Source organism: Hippoglossus stenolepis, chromosome 16, assembly GCF_022539355.2.
Source record: "Hippoglossus stenolepis isolate QCI-W04-F060 chromosome 16, HSTE1.2, whole genome shotgun sequence".
NCBI classification, from domain to species: domain Eukaryota; kingdom Metazoa; phylum Chordata; class Actinopteri; order Pleuronectiformes; family Pleuronectidae; genus Hippoglossus; species Hippoglossus stenolepis.
The window spans coordinates 18,113,997-18,134,434 of NC_061498.1; the positions used below are offsets into that span (position 1 = coordinate 18,113,997).

General features: G+C 39.9%; 1 protein-coding gene across 2 annotated transcripts; it reads right to left on the reverse strand.

Annotated features, from left to right (window-relative positions):
• Positions 1–792: 792 nt before the first annotated feature.
• On the reverse strand, positions 793–17,614 carry mmd (monocyte to macrophage differentiation-associated). Of its 2 annotated transcripts, none has more exons than XM_035179883.2 (7): positions 17,426–17,614; positions 7,884–7,965; positions 7,619–7,779; positions 5,991–6,065; positions 5,810–5,911; positions 4,428–4,497; positions 793–2,486 (listed from the first exon to the last, which is right to left on the reverse strand). In XM_035179883.2, the coding sequence occupies exons 1-7, from the start codon at positions 17,461–17,463 to the stop codon at positions 2,283–2,285; spliced, it is 732 nt and encodes a 243-aa protein (XP_035035774.1). In that variant the 5' UTR covers positions 17,464–17,614; the 3' UTR covers positions 793–2,282. The 2 variants fall into 2 exon arrangements, with proteins under 2 accessions (XP_035035774.1, XP_035035775.1); XM_035179884.2 differs by lacking the exon at positions 17,426–17,614 and adding an exon at positions 8,951–9,358.
• Between the last annotated feature and the right edge of the window lie 2,824 nt (positions 17,615–20,438).

The following is a 20,438-nucleotide window of genomic DNA, read 5'->3' on the forward strand; positions in this document are numbered from 1 at the left end:
TGCAGAGAAACACAGAACTAAAAGCAATTTGAATCAAGTAAAACACACACATACAGAAGATAAAGCTAAATCGCTATCAACCATGGGTTTAATTTCCCCAATCGGTGTTTTTTCTAATGAGTTCCAGGCAGAAGGCACAAAGACACTAAAAGCAGTTCTGCGGAGCTCCGTACAAATGTGAGGGGCCTGCAACTAAAGCCATTCATCTGAACACGCTGAGGACCAGTGTAGCATTGTTGGTTTGTTTGCAAACAGGATTCAAACTACTGGTCAGATTTACATGAAACTTGGTGGAACCATGTGTTATGACTCAGGAAAGAATCCATTCAATTTTGGTGCTGATCTGGATCAGGGGGCAATTTTTTGAAATTTGAAATTTGTGGCACTTGTTGTAATGACTTGCTTGGAACAGCTTGATTTGAATTTAAAGGAAATGTTGGACGTTGGCGTTGGAGTTATGAGCTCTGCTGAATGCCAGTGCCTACTAAATATTATTTATTTTGTAGAAACATATTTTTAATTCCTCTGTTTGCCGTTTCAAGGGATTTTGAGGGCCCCAGTCAAAAGGGACCAAACCATTCATCCATCATTCCAATCTTTAAATGATTCTTTTGGTATCTCCGTTGGGGCTCCAGGCAATTGCCTGCTTTGCCTACTCTGTTATACGACCCGTCTGTATGCAAGGCAATGGAAAAATATTGGTATTATATAACAAGCCTTAACTATCACTGGCCAATTCAACAGCCAAGTCATTTAGGATTCATGTATTCTCTGTTATGAATGAGACTCCTGTGGGGCAGTAAGATTTTTATTGTCACATTAGAAAGGTGATACAGCGGAGGAGCATTCATGATCATTATTCAGCACCATTAACAGCCACTGGGACAGACAAGAAGCAGTTTGTTTCTTTTCCCTGCAAAGGCCAGGATCAGGTTCACACAACAAATCAGAATATACAAACATTACAAAACACAGTGGTTTAAGGAAATCATTACAAGGGCCACAATAACAAAACAAAAACAAAAGAATCATTCGGCTCCACTAAGAGGAAAGCAACAGAAAGATGGTTTTATCAGGAGCCGTTTAGTGAATTTACAAAACAAGAGAATGAGGTTTGTCCTCTTCAGAATAAAACAACTTTTGTCCTTGTGGTGCAAATCAAAGAGAGAATCAGTGGAAATGTAACACTGGACTACAGTACAAAGGTCGTGCACGCACACATGCACACACTCTCTCTACAGCACGCTGTTCACATTAAAAAACACAGTGGAATTATTGTGGTTCATCAAACTGAACAGATTATTTTTCTCTCATTTGGCTCATTAACATAAATCCCACCGAACCACAAGGTTTCACCTGCGCACTTCCTGAAATGTTGCATCTCACACCACTCCATCGCCAGGGGGCGCTAAATACTACCAGGATTGACTGTTCCCTGAAAACTGAGGACTGCAAGTCAGAGATGAAGCATCAGTCTTGTGTGAGAATGTGCATCAGATGGACTGAAAAATGCATAAAAAATGATTAATATACAATTTTTAAAAAATTACAGAAAATGAGAAAACAAATGACCGATGCACGCTCCTTGGTACACAACTTAGAAACAAGCGGTTTTAGGGGGCAAGTGTTGAAAAATATTTTTGGTGCGGAGAATCTAAAGCCGTCATTAACTATCTGGTCAGACTCAGACTCGTTAGTTCCCGATTTAAATTAAATTCTGCCAGTTTTAAACAATTCTCTTTTGGAAACTTCAGTTCCTTTGCAGCTGCTTGTGTTTGGAAAGAGCTTTGCTTTTTAAATGAAAGAAAATGTTCATTCTTCTAAAAAGTAAAGCATCAAAACAAAGTATTATTTGGGTAATTTATGGTTGTTTTGAGACCCAGCCAGGATTCTTAGCACCTCAAATCCCCAGTGTTTAAACCACCACCTAAAATCATGAAATCTCCAGTTTTTGACCCATAATGTGGAATGTGACTTTCATCAAGTGTTATAAAAGACGACTATCAAATACCTCAAATACTCATAAATGTGCCAAGATTAACACTAAGAGTAAAAAGTAGAAATCCCCTCCCTCGCTGTCTACATTGAGGTACAAAACAGCTTTTAAATTAGCTTTTGTTCGTAAGGGAGACGCTGAAAAAATCTGTTCTCCGTGTTAGAAAACAGTAAACAATTCACTGTCAGTATTTTCGTAAACTTTTTAAGCTGTCGCTGCAGCTTCTGTGGGCAGTTGAGGAGTCGTGTGCAAGCGCTACTGTTCGGGATAACGGGCTGCGCCGTGGTCACGAGTCGAGGAGGGCGTCGACACTGGGAGCCTTGTAGAGGTATTTCCAGATGGCGTAGTAGTGCACGGCTGCAGCCAGCGCCACGAACACGTGCCAGATGGCGTGGGCGAAGGGAATGACGCCGTCACTTTTGAAGAAGAACACGCCGAGGCAGTAGATGAGTCCTCCGCAGGCAAGTTCTTGAAGCCCATCCGTGTTGCTCTGCAGATAAATATATAAAACAAGAGACGTTATAAAAGAAAAAAAACTCTCCAGCTCTCTTTATGCACAGGCTCTATGAATTATATCCAACATGGAGGTCGTGTTTTCACCTGTCTGTTGGTTTGTTTGTCAAAGTACTGAGTGGATTTCCACAAGACTTGGCGAAAGGATGGGACATGAGCCAAGAAAGAACTCAATACATTTAGAGGACGGATATCTAAGAGTGTGTAAAATTTGTCCACACTGAGGTATTTTTGCACAAAAAAAAAACCCATTTGGCTGGACGTTTGGCCTCTCGCCCACATGCAAAAATTAAGTAACTAAAACCACCTTCCAAAGAGCAGATTTTAAAAAAGTTTCTGTGCCTCCATGTGTACATGTAAAATAGAGCGTTTGAGAAACAACGTCCCAGCTTACTGTTTATTTGTGTAATGAGCACGCACTAGAATCCATGATCTCAATAAGCTCACTCAACGTGCTCAAAATGTTCTTGTCTGGTATTTGTGGTGTAGACTTTATCGCCACCTACAGGTCCAACACGCTTGTTTGTAATTGCGTTCTAAAACTGGAAGGGAAAATATCCGTTCCACAGAATAGCCACAGTATTGTAGATGAGGCCTGAGGCAACTGTTGTGCCTTGGCGGAGTTATGTGCTCTACTACGTGACTGTGTGCTCTCATGAGCTCCCATCACATGATGAGAAGTTGAAATAGGTTTCCAGTACAATCTTTGAAAAGGCAGCTGATGAACATGTTTTACAAAGTGGTGGAAAGGCTTCAACGACAGCTTAGAAGAAAGAAAATCAATCCTTCAACCATTTCAAATGTTTACATTTTTAACTGCTACAACACAGGGGTCAAGACATACAGTTAAATATAACAGTGCAGAAGGCAACAGAACAAAAATGTGAAGTATAAAAAGTCGGTTAGTGATTTCCCACCAGACGGTTTAAATCACACATGAGCTAGACGATGTTTCACTGCAGCCTTTATTTTGAAAAACTTCCTCTGCTGACAAATGGTGTGAAACAATGAGCAAAGTTAGTTCACCATGTTTTACCCCATGTGGGGCCCAGAGCGGGACCTGAGTTCAGGATCAGTGTCTTCAACAGTTTGACACCAACTGCTCATGTGAAATGAATTCATTTGTGTACAATTAACTGTCAAACTATTGATGTTAAAAAGTTGTTATGAAGCTAAAACCACGAGAGAAAGCATTACAAATTTAGTCCATAGGCCAAACAGTCTTTGAAACCATAAATTCAATAGATCTGGATTTTTATTTGGATCTGCACCAAATTTCACACACTCATAGAAATGAGTCCCCTAAAAATGCCTGTTTTCATCAAGATCCACAAATTGTTCTCTAAGAAATCAACTTAAATGTTGGAAAGCCCCATCTAAAAAAAAAAGAAAAAATGGATCCGCCTCCTGATTCAAATCACCAACATTTTTCTTAGACCCGTACAGCATCTATCCACAGAGTAACTGGTTCAGTAGATTTGTGTGATCCTGCTAACTGGCAGTCAGACAAACGCAGACACAAACATAACCTCCTAATAGGTCATAATGAGGCTTCTTAAATTCAAAGTTATGGAGACAGAAAACTCCTGTAAAACCAGAGAGAAACAATGAGACTCTCCACTCTGTTTCAGTTTAACATCACAACGTCCTTTAAAACCTGTCGCATGGATCATTTCCTGACATGGATCACTTTCTGTTTATTCATAATACTGAGTTCAAACCCTGTTGAATAACATCTCTCATTTCACAGTGAGCTTCTAGTACAGCAACAAGGGCCCCGCGAGTTTCCTCTGCTCCACTTTGACAGAGGAAGTCAGCACACACTCAACACCTCCACCCGAATGCAAGAACCTGCTGAGCCGCTGACGCGATGATGCGGTGCATGTCAACAAACTGAGCGTGACTGTAGATAACTTACCATTGACGTCACGACCAATGCAGGAAAAAAGCCCATCGTCAGATAGAAGGCCAGCTCGACAAGTTTATACCTGGGAAGAGAAAAAATTAAAAATACATGTTTCACTGATAAAGTCCATGTGGCTTCATTTATCATTTTCAGAAAATAAAAAAATGAGTAGATTAAAAAATGCCAAGTTTAACAAAAGTAGAAACAAATTCTGTAAAAAATAAATAAACTAAAAAGGTAGGATCATATGCATGAACCTAAAGATTTGGAGAAAAGAAAGAGCTAAGTTTGGATTCTAACTCCTGAGTTGCTGCCTGTCATTTGTGTTTGACTCGAGCAAACTAAGGTGAGTATATAAAAGCTATCATTATCTCATTAAACATTGAATGTGTGCAAATATTTGTTTTAGCAACGCAACTTGGTCGTACTATATTTCCACAGACTGGAAAGATGTGTCACCAGAAAATTTGATTCTAAGTTTGAAAACATGTAGCGACACAGTATTGTGAGTACGCAGAAATAATTAAATGAAATACTGAGAAACCTGCTTCTATCATTCTACGTAAAACCGATCTGTTTAACATGACATAGGATCTGCAGTCTTTGTAGACACCTTTAAAAAAACAACTCAAAACCAATTTATTAGAAGTGTGTATGTTCAGTAGCCTCACGATTCGATTACGATTCAGCAGTCAACAATTGGATTAACAACGATGCATCTCGATGCATTACATCTATAATTTTCTATATTGCACGTGGCTGCTTTTTCATCAATTAATAGAATCAGTCAGGCAAAAATGAACTCTGTTTTTATTTAGAAAGTGCTTTAAAAATATTATCGACTGTTACTGTTATTACAAGCGTGCCGTAATTTACCAAATAAGGTTTTCAATTCAAAAATCTGACTAGAACAGTAAGTGAATGACGGTGTTCAGTGCTCTCCACACCTTTACTGTATCAAGGTGGCCCCACCTGGCCCCACCTGGCCCCACCTGGCCCCCCTCAGCAGCACCACTGCACTGAGGCACATAACTCCGCTGGTTAACAAGTGACTCGGCTCCTCTGATGTTTTCTAATCACTCACACGTAGAGCTGATCTTTATAAAAACCTGCTGAATTCAATCCTAGTACACAAGTTTTATCACCCACACATATGTTAGTTTTACTGCTGTATTTTTTGTTTCCGAATAATTTTATTGACTGATCTTATTTGCCTTCTTCCAAAAATGTTTTAATCCAGTTTCGACCAAGTGAAGCACTTTGTAACTGGGTTGTGAAAATTGCTGAGTCGACAGTTCTGTATTATTCACGTTTATCATGATATTTTGATTATAAGTTCTCTTTCTCTAACACGTACACAACCACCCGGTGAACCAACAGTAACATGAACTCACTTTTCATGATAGTTGAAGACGTAGATGGTTCCAGCAGCAGCCATGAGCCACACAAACCAGCGCATGTGAGCCGCCATAGGACCGAGTTCCCGCAGGTTTAACCTGAGAAAACAGCACACATGTATAAGATGATAGGACCCCCCGCCAGTACTCTAGAAACTGACCACTGTGCGACACTCACCAAGGTGTGTAGGAGGCAGCGATGAAGAAATAGATGACCACTCTGTCACACATATGGAAACACTGTTCCATGGACCTGAAACAACAAACAAACAGGCGGAAAGGTAACTACTTTGATACTCGAGGTCTCACGTGTTTAAATGATCATAAATAAAAATCCCTCTGGTTCACAGGAAGTCATGTTTCCACAGAAGTATGAAAATTACTGCCTGAACAAGCAATAAAAAGTGGGCAAAGGCTGCAGAGGCAAGAAGACAAAGGCAGAATGTGGCGTGGTGTTAGTGAAGCTGCTTCAAATCAGTGTAACATGAAGGCAAATATTCTGGCTTTAATAAAGTGATTACGTTACATTGCATTAGCATTGCAACTAGACTCAAAGGGGGTGCGGCGGTTAGCACTATTGCCTCACAGTTCAGCCAGGATCTTTCCATGTGGAGTTTGCATATTCTCCTCATGTCTACAGCTTCCTCCCACAGTCCAAAGACATGCCGATTGGGGTTAGTTTGACTGAACACTCTAAATTGACCATAGGAGTGAAAGTTTGTGTGAATGGTGTTTTGTCTCTGTATGTTGGCCCCCGGCGAAACCCTGACAACCCGTCCAGGGTGTACAGCGCCTCTCGCCCATTATCAGCTGGGATGAGATACAGCTCCTCCCCCATGAGCCCTCAAAGGATAAAGGTACAGATAATGAATGGATGGATGGATGGATAATCGGATTAAAAAGAGTGAGGAGAGTATCACTACTACTAATGAGAAAATGTAAACTTTTTTCTTGAAAAGGAGGGGGAAATGATCCTCAAAATAAGTTTATGTATCAATACTCGTACTTATACTTAAGTTTCTACGGAATTTTAAAATCTAAGAGTCTTTTTCGGATTTGTCAAACAAGGAAATGTAAAAGTTCTGGTCAGACTCAGTATCTGGTTTACTCATTTTTGATCACACAGATCCTCATTTTAATGGTTTTTTGCAACTTGTGGTTCAGCAACATTTAACAATTAGAACTTTGTTAACTCAACATAAATTTTCTAAAAGTGAGGAATCAAAAAAGAGCTGAAACTCCACACAATACGCAGCCCTAGTTGTCAGTGCTTGTGTCACTACAGCACAGCATCGAAACAATCACAACACACAATTAACAAAGAAACAGGAAAAGCAGGCAAACAATACTTTTGAGGAAGAGAATGGACACCAGGGGTTTCTATTTCACAAAAAGCTAAAATATATAATCAAATATGATGAAGGTGAGAGTTTAACTGTTGAACGCAGTGTGTGAGAGAGACGGCAAATGTTTGAGGTGACATTTAAAACCAAATGATGACATTCCAGTAAGAAACCAAAGCCACAGTGGAAGCTAAGGAATGCAAAAAATGAACATGTGCAACAGCGAGGCAACAGCGTGGTATCTTTTTCTGTGGGGACATACGATGTTAAACCCTACTTTCCCCACTTGAAATCAGAGACCAGTGTTACTGTTTACTATTACTCTCTTTCTACATAATAAAACGGGAATAACTGTTTGTTTGCGTCCCGTGCACGGTTGTCAGGTCTTCGTCCTCGAGCTGAACATGTCAGTTTTGGTTTTCTTGCCACTACACTGTCCCGTCATCAATCTGCTTCTCCTCACCTCATGTGGCTCTTCTTCCAGGTGATGATGTGAAACACAGTAGAGACCAGGAAGAGGGCACAGAGGCCCATTCCGTACACCCAGGCGGTGATCCTCTCCCAGCGGTTGTCCGACTGACGGTACAGCAACGCCATGCCCACAAAGGCCGGCATGATGAGGAACTATGGGGACGACAATGAAATCACAGAACCGTCAAAAGGATCCGTTTGTAGATATTGGAGGCTCCTTCAGCATCGACGTAGAGAGATAAACACAAGACACTCACTGCATGAGTGTAGCAGTTTGCAGCATGCTCATAACAGGTGGGCTGGTAGCGGCAGTTAGCAGAGGCCCGTCTGTTCATGAACCTGAAACACACAATAAAACAAGACTGAACGTAAATGCACTGTACAGCTTCTCTCATACAGGGCCTTTTATTTTGAAAGACACTTATAAGTGTAAGCCTTGATTTAAACTTGCAAACTCTAGTATTTATTAAAGATAAAGCACATAAACCATAAAAAGTGAATGTATTGTGGTTCCTGTATCAACCAGATAACCCCACTCGGTTTTCACAGGCAGAGATTGATCATGGACGGCTGACATGAAAACAGTGATGAGGAAATAACAGCAAAAAATAAAATTAATCTGATCTCAAACCACACATGTACAATAGTCATACGCTGCACATTTGATCTGATTAGTTGAGACTTTTATGACATCTATATCAGTCTTGCACAAGGTTGTGTTCATAGACAATTATAATCAACACAAAAGAAATTTGTAACTTTGGTATGTGGTGCATTACAACACATGTTAAGGAGAAAAATAGGGAGTGGAAATAAAACAAATTAAGAATCCAGTTGTTCAGGAAGAAAGATACAGACAGGAACCAGAAAGTAAAAGAGCAATAATTGAAAAGCTATACAATAAAATTATATATATATATATAAATATATATATATATATATATAAATATAAATAACAGAAAGAACTAATAACATTAGGAGTTGGAAATAACGTTTGTCATTGTTAGGTAATATGTCCTTTGTCCAAACCCAAAATATATATTAAACAATAAGCTACAATCATCCAACTTGAGAATTAGATCACCAGATAATTAACTCTTATTTAAATCAGCTAATTTGACTGTTTACTATTTCAGATGTTTCGAAAATTCCACAAGTGCTTTAGTTTGAAGTTCCCTTGCTGTGAGTCGTATAGACAAACAGGTGAAAACCATGTTTATGGTAAACATTAAGTATAATAGACTCGCTGCAGGTATTTTACATTAGAATCTGCTTTATTTGCCTGACAGATGATCGGGTGATCGAATGATCGGGTGCCACTCACCTCTGAAAGCTGTTCACTCTCTTCATTTCACTGCCTGATGAACAACAGGGAGAAAAAACCCAGCGAACAAAAGCTCAGAGCAGCAGCAGCAGCAGCTCTGGTTCACAAATCAAACAACAAGCCTGACGAACCGAGGCCTAGCATGCGCTAACGTTACAAGCTAACTTTCATGTGGGCTACCAGGCTCCGGCAGCACCTTCACAGAGGTTCCGTTTTAGCCTCTTTCTTAAAACCATTCTGCACCGAAACACTGACTCACTCCCTGTTCCTTCAGCTGCAAATAACCATGAGCAACGGGAGCAACCGGCACGCACAGTAAAAACACCCCCGCAAAGTGCAGCACCCCGCCGGTCAGTGACGAGCAGCTCCCCGCGGAGAACCTCCACTTCAGTATGCGGGGCCCGCCCAAACTGTGGTCAGATGTTGACTAGCGGCGCGTTCAGCCAATGAGCGGGTGGGTAATCAGTGCGCCGGCCAATCAGATGTCAGGTGGGCGGTGAACTGTTCATACAAACCAGGATATCAACATGTTTTTGATGATGGGAAGAGAACGAGTTAATATACGAGTAAATAAATAAGTTGCTCCAAAGCTTCTTTACTGTTGAATTGTTGTGTTATTAACTGACCGACGTTGTTATTGAACCAGTTGCACTACCCCACGTGCATTTCAAATGTTAAACCACATGTCTGTAGTCAACCCTTTGTAAAACACGTGAAAAGTCAAATAACTAAGACCACCGATATGATTGTACTGTTCTAAAACTTCTGCTTTTTCATATTTGTGCAGCACTTTCCACTGCATCTTTAATAAAGTGAGCTCGAGAAGTAAAACCTGTCTTAATTAACAGTTAAATCATGTTGTTACCGCTTTATAGGTCAGATTTAAGACATTTATATTGTCATTTTAGAATTGATGTTGCTGTTGTGAAAACATTGTATTAATGAGTTTTTCTACCTGTTACCAGCACGATGAATGACTTGTTGGAAAGTGAGAAATCTGTTAACAAGGAGGAAAACAAACCTGGCAACCTAAAAATATTGAGCTTTAACCGATCTATTAAGCATTGGTAAATGTTCTTTTATTCATCAATGAAGCCATTAGTGAGGATGGCGGATAAGAAAGTGAGGCACCTCTCACTAATCCCAAATATGCAGGGGATTAGTATCACATATCGATACAACATGTTCTTTTACACAACACATGTTGTGTCACATGTTAGGTAAGAAAGTTCCTCACAGATGGAGGAAGACACACTGTCCACACTTACCACAAAAATGAAACCAGCTGATGCTATAGCTGTCCTTCTAATTTATTCTTTTCTAACTTTGATCGATTCTCATCTTAACCATTAGACCGATTGTGCAGAGACTGAACGAGGCCACGGACGAGTCCCTGCAGCAGATTATCTCCGGACCTGTAAATGTATATTTCTGTTGAATCGGAGTGTGATGCTGTGGCAGACCCAGCCAGACAGTGAATTGCACGCGCACAGTGTCACGCTGTGGTACCAGCCCAGTTGCATAATAGCACTGTAACTTGATCAGTGACTTGTCTTTATGTAAGACCAAAGTGCAATCCTTAGGCTTAATGAAGCTCAAGCTGGACACTCTGTCATTGCTGTGAGCGTTGCTGCAAAAAACAAGGCACACATTTTGTTTTCTCTTGCTAATGTAGAGATAATAGATAATACAATAATTTTCTTGGATCACAAAGAAAGGTCCAGCACATATCAGAAAGTCACAGAAGAATGGTTGTGCTAAATCAGATAAAGGTATCTGGCCCATTGTGGTACGCGCAGAGAATGGGGTTGATCCAGATGAAGAGAAAGAGCTTATTGTCCGTGTCAGGCTTTTAAAAAGGACATTATCACAGACAAAGCCTGAATGCCAGAGGCCATATGTCAGCAGACAGCGTCTCCTTGTTTCTGGCCTCACTCTCGCTTTCCACCCCCCCCATAGTGCTTCACTAACACCTCTAATGTGATAGCAACCTGAGAGCAGCAGGTTGGCAGAGTGTCACAGCGGCTCAGGACGGCCTCCTGTCCCAGCCGTAAACAATTTGCATCTGACTTGCACTGACGTCCTTGGTGGTGGATCCAGTTCGCGTATACGTTTACACTTGACATGTCGCTTTATGTAACCGCGCACGTTGCATGCTGAGCTGTAACTCACAACTGGTCCCAAGTTGTAAGCAGCATACCTTGAATAACATCACTTCTAATTTGCATTATTCCCTAATTTTTATTTTAATAAAAGCCACTATCACTATTTCAGGGGAAATGTGAAGGTTCACATGAGGATGAATTTGTACTGATTTAAGTACAACGGTTCAAGAAAAACAATCAAAATCCACATAGCAGAACTAAAGATATGTTCTTTTTTTATGAATTCTGGTTCCTCGCCAAAACCTGGTGCCTACATTACCCATAAAGCAACTCCATCGCTCCATGGTGAGCTCTTTCTTTCTAACTACACCACAAAATGTCTTTATTTGCCATTTTCAATTCAAGCCAAAGCCGATTGAAAGCAGAAGTGTTCCTCAGCACCTGTCGTTGTGTTACACAGAGCAGAACTGATTAACACACCTTCACCAGTCTGAAGGTGCATCCGAAACATTCTGTCACTTTGCTTGTGGCTGCGTGTTGGACTGGTTCATCGTTGTATTTCCTGTTATGGTGAAATCTCCTGCATCCTGTTCACACTTAGGTTAGAGTTTCACCACACATTGCTCTTGAAATCTGCTGAAACCCTTTACACTAGACCACTTACTGAAGCAATGCTCACGTACACATTTGACATATAGTTTACACTTTAGGACTGTACTCCATTTTTACTTCCCTCATTAGACATGACATCATAACCTCTTCCGATGTGAGCAGTTTTACTGGATGGATGATTGTTGTGACTGTACCTTTAAGTCCATAGGCCTCCATCACTACAGTTACAGGCACAAAATATTCAGTTTTTTGCTGTCATTCTAAAAAAACATACTATTAAGCTGTTTACATAGCTAATGACAATTCTGATTGATGCAAAAAAAAGCCCCACGGCTTACGTTCTACATTCATTGTTCTACAAGTTTTACAAAACCGCAACTTCTTTGTACAAACTGCAGTAAAAACCCCGAAAGAGACGCATATTTCTGAATGCCCTTTAAACATGCTCAAATCATGTCCCTAAAACATGAAGTATATCAGTTTATCACACATGTTTTCATTCTAAATTACGAATAAGAACATATTCGGAATAATCAAATATAATACAGCATTTACTGGTATCAGATCCAGATTAAAGTTTCAGTATTTGGAAGTTACTGACATCTAGTGGTGAAGTTGCATGCTGCAGCTGAATACACCTCACCTCACCCTCCCCTTCCAATGACAGAGAACCTGTGGGAGCCTTCAGTTGTCATAAAAACTCAAAAGGTGTTTAGTTTGTCCAGTTTGGACTACTGTAAAAAACATGGCGGCATCCGTAGGGAGGACCCTCTCACAATGTAAATATAAAGTATTTAAATATAAAGGGACAATTCTAAGGTAAAGAAAACAATAGTTTGTACAATTTAGGTAAAACACACTAGTGAAAACATCACTAGGATCATTTTATATTCAGTTTCAGCAAAATCTTACACACTGAACCTTTAATTGTCGAGTTGTAGCATGTATGTAAATTAAGAGTCAACCCCAGTTATACACTTAAATTTACATAGAAAAGAAAAAAACAATATTTGAAAGATGCAGTTGTAATGTTGTTTTGTGTACATTGATGGAACGTGGCATTTTGACATTTATGTCTCTTTAAATTCTTTTAAAGTTGTTTCTCTAAAGCCTGAGACATTTTCTCATTTACTCTTTCCAGAAAGCACCATATTGTGTCCAACCTGGTACTAAATAATCTGGAAGGACCAGAAAAAAGCAATCAAACAAAGCTGGAAACATTCTGCAGGATATATAAACCGAGCACACCAAGCTGAGCTCTCCAGTGACAAACAAGCAATTTGCCAGTTACCTGACCCTGCTCCTCCCTGCGCACCAGTCCCTCATTTTCTCCATCAAGCCACAACTGCCCCTCGTGGAGCCCGAGCACATAAACTCCAGCCACTTTTTCCACATTGTCCTCACTGCTCATCTGCACGGCTCCATACATCTTCCTGCTGTCTGTATTTGCAATATATTTAGCTACAAGGAAAAGTCTCCTGCTCACCAGCTGTAACCCTGACAACTAACTGGTGTGAAGCGTTTAGTAATAGTGTCCTCTCTCCCTGTTGCCAAGTACCTGATATGTCACAGATAATTAAAGGAAACTACTAACAATTGAGTGTATTGGATATCATTCTGATGAGGTGTATCTGAAAACACTGCTCAAGGATTTAAACCACATATAACCTTTATTTGACTGATTCATTATTCTCATCAAAATTCATTAATTATTCTGCAAGAAATAAAAAAAAAAGGTGTGAAAACACATCTTGCTGTGTTAAAGAATGTGGGGAAAAAATCCTGGATCGGCTCCCTGATCCAGATCTGCAGCAAAATCAACTGGGTTCTTCCATGATCTGTATCGCATCCTTCCACAAAGTTGTTTGCTAATCCGTCCTTTAGTTCTTGCTTAATCTTGCCTACAAACAAACATACAAACAAACAAATGAATATAACCCTCTTAGCGGAGGTAAAAGGGGTAGAAACTAAATGCCTATGAACTTGGACAAGCTGTGATTCCTGCCAGAGGACATAACAAATCTGTAAATAAATAATTATGTTTAGGTCTAAATCCAACAATTTGATCCTAAACAAATATTTAAAATTGTGCACTTTATAATGTCATATGTTGCAGGGAGTAAAGATTTTGTACTGACCCAATGATTAAAAAAAAAAAAAAAAGAATCTTCCTGATAATTCAGGGGTCAAGGGTTAGAAACCTGCTGACCTGGTTTCTCTGACCTAAACTTTGCCTCTCAGATGAACACTCATATAATTTCATACTGAGAACACACGCAGGCACGTGCAAACACAAAAGTGTATGATCATTCCCAGATAAATAAAAGAAACTACTGAAATATATGTTCGGTAATGTACCGCTGTCAATGAAACAACTTCCACTGGTCTTGCAGGTCAGACATATACTATAGGTGCCTTAGAATAAAAGAGGCTTTATGTGCACACGTGACACAAGGTTAAACAGCTTGTAATTGGTTTACTGTTTCATGCTTAAATGTTTTGCCCATAGTTGACCTCCAGAGGAGAAAGGGAAGGTAAGCTAACGAATTCAGAGGAAGTGCATCTGATATCTCTTATTAAATAACCAATATAACACATTGATAGTGACTGTGACAGTAAAGGCACCGCATTAACCCAGGAAATGGATTTTCATGGAAAAACGTTAGAAAAATCCAATAAATCCAGAACTTGTTGTACGAAATGTTCACTCGTCATTGATTTAATGTTGAAGCATGAAATATCCACATATACACATTTAAAAGATGAGTATAGATTGTTTTTAATGATCCTGTACTAAATCAAAACCCCGGTTCATTAATGTCTGTCTTAAAGCAGACCTAATCAGCGTATTTGTTTAAGAAGTGTTGCTGCTGCAGAGTTTCGTTGTAGCCAGTCTAATGAATCCTGCAGGTAACAAGCTGAGCCTAGCGTGCTGTATAATGTACACACAGGTGCTTCTGACTGAGGATTACTGTGTGTGCATCAAAGCATCCCTGTACTCACTTTACACCTCGGTGTCACAGACAGACGTCTGGACGGTTTCGACTTTCCTGTAACAAATAATCATTTAGAGCCAGATGATACAGCAGCGTGTCCATATCTGGTTTGGTTATTTTAGCAGGAGTCATGGTTTTGTTTGTGATATTCACATCAACTAATATTGAATACAAATATTCGATGACATAAAATTTGATCTCTTAGAGAATTAGATATCCTGCATATTACTGATTTAAATTGCTACAGTTATTGTTTTGTCTCTTTGATGCCGAGGGGTCCCCTGACCCTTTGGGCCCCTGAGCCTGGTTCTGGTACACCTATCCTGCAATATCAATACAATGAATTCCTGCTAGCAGGAGTGTTATTACAATGGTACAATAGAAACAATACAAATGAGCTTGCTAAATATCTGCATTTTGGTGGCACAGCTCTGACTTTAAAATACTTTTTCCTCCTCTGTTTTGTTTTTTGCAAATGCAGCTGACGTCAATATGACTTTATCGGTTGTATCATCTAAATTTAAAGAGAAAGAATACCAATAAATCTTATATTGTGTTAGATTGTATACAATTTGTTCGAATTTTTTTATTATAATTAAACAAAAAAACGCCCATGTTCCCCCCCATCTTTGACCAAAGCGGCATCCTTGCCTGGTCACAAAATTTTAGCCGAGAAAGTTTCTGTGGTTGTTTAGACACTAAGACGCAGGGTAAATTCCAGGATCTATTCAGTCCCATCTGTACTAAAATGGCAATAATGTCAATGTCAAAGCATACAACTGGACAACATTATAGCCACTTAGGTGATGTATTTACATCTTCCCCATGGGTGATCTTCAGAAACTTTACAGAGAATACTGTGGGCGGATTTTATGAATGAGGTCCATTTATTGCACATTTCTCAGAAGCAGGATTACACAGCGCTCCATCCAGATTTCTTACTATGTTTACTGCAAGAGTTCTCAGAGCTATGAGATCTATTTGCGGTGAGTGTTGGCAGCACAAACCGAAACGCTAATCACAGTCAAATAATCAAGACCATGGAGTCGGATAGTTTCTTTGTTAAACAAAGAACTGATTGGGTAGCCTCTGTTTAACCTCTTCTTTGACGAAGATGTATGTAATTATTTCCGTCTGGAGGGCACATGGCCAAGTTTTAGAAAAAGCGAATGATGCTAAAGCTAAATCTATGATCAAGAAAATAAAACAATGATTTACAGATGTCATATTTACTTTGCTCGTGGTCACAGTGTTTGTCATTTGTTAGCATGCTAAAATAGCCTTGATACCTTGATTGATCAGATATTGTTTCAGTTTATGAGAGCTAGGCTAACTAGATAAAATTGTCACGTATTATTCAGACTATTAACTGATACACTACAATACAGTCGTACTGTACAGTATACAAGATTTCTTGAAATTAACTTCCAGATAGGGTGACTAACATCAAAACTGGCCTCTTCCACTTTGCGGAAATGGATCTCGGGCTCCACTCATTGAGTATTGCCTCTTAATATTTGTTTCCAGCTGGGGTCCTTTTTCCCAAGAGGCTGGTTCGGGGAAATATCTCCATGACTCAGTAAATCCCAGGAAAATCCGCGGTTAGTCCTGGTTTCAGATTTGACAGGCCTTGATGTTTCACTCTGCACCGTTATCCTGCCAGCTCAGTAAACCTGCGTCACGGAATGGGCCCCCCTGCTTTGACTTCAGACCCTCTGACGGCTCTGACAGGACGAGCTAATCGGTCTGACTCGCCACAGATTACAGCAAAATTCTGCACGCAATGAAAAACTGTTGATAGAGATGGAAGGAGCAAACAAGCAGATGCCATGCAGATGTTACGTTAAAGGCTAAATTTGTCATAACAACCTATCTTCATGAAATAATAGGCAGTTCATTTATTGTACACTATCAACACAACAGCAATTTCAGGTAATACAACTTCACTGTTGTTTACACAAACTTTGTTTCCATGTTTCTACAGATTTGATGCATCATATATATCTGCACTTTGAGTGACATGAGCAAGAAGAGGGAATAGGGACAACCCTTTGAGCATTCAAGCATTTCTTTATGTGGCTTATCTATTCTTCACCTTGATGAAAATCTTACAGATGAGCAATGTTTTTAGCAATAGCTGGCAGGTGAGTGGGGCACTAACTCGACCAAAGGGTTAACCCTCTCCCGCCGTGGGGGGGGATGATCGTCTCAGAATAAGAATCGAGACGTGGCAGGTCAGGACCTTGATCGTTGGAAGTTCTTTCACTCATCCATCAGCCACTTTGACAACCATATCCATGCACATCGCACTTTCTCTAGTTATGTAAGAGGTTAACTGTGCGTCCAGACTTAACCAAAAGTTGAACACTAATCCCTGAATGGCATCCAATCAAGAGCAATGCACCTTTGATTTCGATAGAGTAGTTAAAGTAGAGATAATAGTTTTATCTGCATGTAGATGAGGAACAAAGTCCAGAGAGAACAAAGTGCAACAAAGGCACTGGTTTGTTTTTGAAAAGGCTCAAAAGACAATAAGACACTAACCTGGTTTACCCTCTACGACACTTCTCTGTATGATTTCCAAACTCTTAATTCTAAACCATAACACAACAGAAATGCCCTCTTTATTCCTTGTTTTAAGTTATGACATTTCCTCTCCAGAGCAGACTGCAGTCTTTGGCTTGAGACCCTTGAGATAAAGAGGGATTTCACATGCATACACACAGCAGATACACACATCAACACATGTCACTGTCCCTTACCGTCCAAGACTGGTCGTGTGTACTTTCAATCCTAGCATTGTCCAAGCGGTGAAAAAGTGTAAAAAGAAATGTATGTACAAAAAAAGTGTCCGGTATATACAAAGGTTGAATCTTCTCGGCCTCAGTCAAACCATCGTGCTCTTCTTCTCCCTGAAGTCAGAATGCGTCGGCTCGTGAAAGGTTGTGATCATGTTGGTCGTGTCCCACCGTCCCACTGGGGCTGGAGAGCTCTGCATCACCACCAGCCTGATGGGAGACTGGGTCGGCTGCGGGTCCGGGGCGTACTCCTTGGTCGGATCTTTGCCCCGGCAGTCGTACATGATACATGATATCAGGAAGACCAAGAGCAAGATAACGTAGCTGGCGATGAGGATGCAAAGGTTCAAAGTGACAGGGTCGATCTCCTGGAAGTTTCCCAGAAAACCCATGGTGCCTGCTTCATGCTGGGAGGCCCAGAGGCCTTGAAGAACAAGAGGTGATTGTTCTTCAGCGAAGGCAGAAGGCAGAAGGTATCAGCGGCCGCCCGAGAAACACTAAACAAGCCTAGTGGAAGCAGGGCTTTCTCCCTCTCTATCCTCTTCAATCTGTCTCGCTCTACTGTCCTCCCCCCACCCTCCCTTCATCCTCTCTGCCCCGCTCCCGTCTCCCACCTCTCTGTTTCAGATGAGCACCGTGTATACGTGGCTTTGCGGTAAAAATACTTTAATCCACGCCACTCCTCCAGCCTGAATTTTCTGCGATTGATGGATCACTTTAATAACTTAAGCTTTAGCTGTAACTCAGCAACTGTGACAGACTTTTTGTTATGTCATCTGTGAGCAAGTGAACATTAATTACTGCATGTTTTGACGTATTTGAGTGCATTTCCGTGTGTGTGTGTGTTTGTGTGTGTATGTGTGTGTTCGTAGTGTAATCCTAATCTTGATTGTGAGTGGGGATTGAAGGGGGAAGCCATCTGGCTAAATAAAAGCGGCAGAGGATGGCTAAAAATGCTAACATGTTAACAGAGGACTTAATTAACCACATGACAAGGCAAATGACATTTCTTCCCAAAATGTATGATCTCATATGTTTTGTTGAACATGCGATCCAGCCAGATTACAGCAGTCTCTGTCCTCTGTCCTGCAGAATCCTGGCGGCAGGCTTCCAGGGAATCAGAGGCGGGATTACCACAGCGGACGACTAACTCCTCAGGTTTATAATCTCTGTTTGATGCGTGGCAATACAAGCCATGTATTCAGGCGTATGACTGTGTGTAGGTGGGCACAGAGCGGGGAGGGGAAAAAAAGATGCATGTGTTTCAACAAGTCCTTTTCTTAAATGCTACCGTGGGGTAGGTGGTTGAGATAGATTGAACAGATGAACAGCAGAGGGCAGCAGTTAGCAATGAGGGAGAGCAGAGCTGGAGGCCGAACTTTGACCCAATGGTTTCAGAAAGAGAGGGAAAGACCAAACACAAATAAACCACTTATAACTCAGTCAGACATGAGAAGTAAAGGCACTTTTATCATGGATTCAATGTTTTCCGAGTATTCTCTCCCCCTTTCAAAATCTTTACGTATTGTGAGAAGCTTTTCGCAAGTTTCCAAAATCAAGGCTGTGATTCTGAACAGGCTTTGAGACAAATTTAGGTAAAGTAAAAATTTAAAAAATTGACAAGTATCAATACACTTTATGTTTGAGGGATTCTGTACAAATGAAGTGGAGGTAAAAGGAAAAAAAAGTGTAGTGGATAGACGTGAGTCAGAATGAGAGTGAGAGGGATCTCAGAAATTTGTATTTTTTTATTTTATTAAAACCATTCATGTTTTTCTTTGAATCCGCAATGTTATACCCTCCTTGTTGGAGTTAATTATTTACAAACTTCCAAAATCTGTAAACAATGACAAATATAGTTGACTAGCATATCACTCAGTAGAGTTCATAACTCCACCGAGGCCGAACAGTCCCCCCAGGAAACCACATTTAAATTCACTAGATCCTAGATTTTTATTTGGTTCTGCACCAAGTTACACACTCATACATATCAGTCCTTTAAACATGCCTGACTTTTGTCATCACTGAAATGAGTGAAAATGTTGAAAGGTCACAATGTCAGAGAAAAATGTTATGTGTTCTTGACCCATACCGCATCCTTCCACTAAGTTTCATGGTAATCTGTCAAACAAATGCAGATGAAAACATAACCTGCTTATTGAATGTTTTTAATCTGTTATATTTATGAAATAAGACCCAACATTTAGGTTTCATTTTTAACCCTGATTTTCATCTTAAATATTCCTTGAGTAGTTTTCAAATATGTCCAACTTTCTCCTGAAATGTTTTACCTCAGGTAAAAATACTCATCTTCTGTTTCAACATGCTTGCTGTCTCGTTTTTCTTTCAAGTACGACTTGTAGGTGACTATGACTGCTGCCCAACAAGTGGGTCACGCTATCGACCATTTCTGAAGCTGGTTCCAACTTTGTCCGACATTTTGAATCTTAGAGAAAATTAGATTTGAAGCCTAATGAATAAATGTGAAAAAATATACATGATGATTTTATATTTAGTGTGTAGAAATGTGCATTACAAATTCTCATATTTTTACTTTTGCATAATCTGTTTTTCAATTGTCAGTATCTAAGAATAAAGTATGCAACATTTAAAGCTGGTGCCTTCCAAGGAATGGGGCAGACGGGGATTGAACCACAGACCACTGTGTTTGGTGTGTTTAGTATGTCTACACCACAAGAAGGCTTTAAATTCAAACACAAGTTTCCTCAGCTTTACTGATTGATATCATACAATAATAACTTCATTACAATACATGTTTTTCACAATTGTCACTAAATAGGAGTTATTTTCTTTATTCATTGTTTTTCTCAGATTGTATTGCACTCATACTTTTGTATTATTTCTATATTTCTGTTCTGATTAATGCATTTTCTTGGTTTCATTTATTTTTTGTGAAGCAGATGTAATTTGTTTTTAAACAAAAAAGCTGTACATTATTATTATTATAGTAAAATAT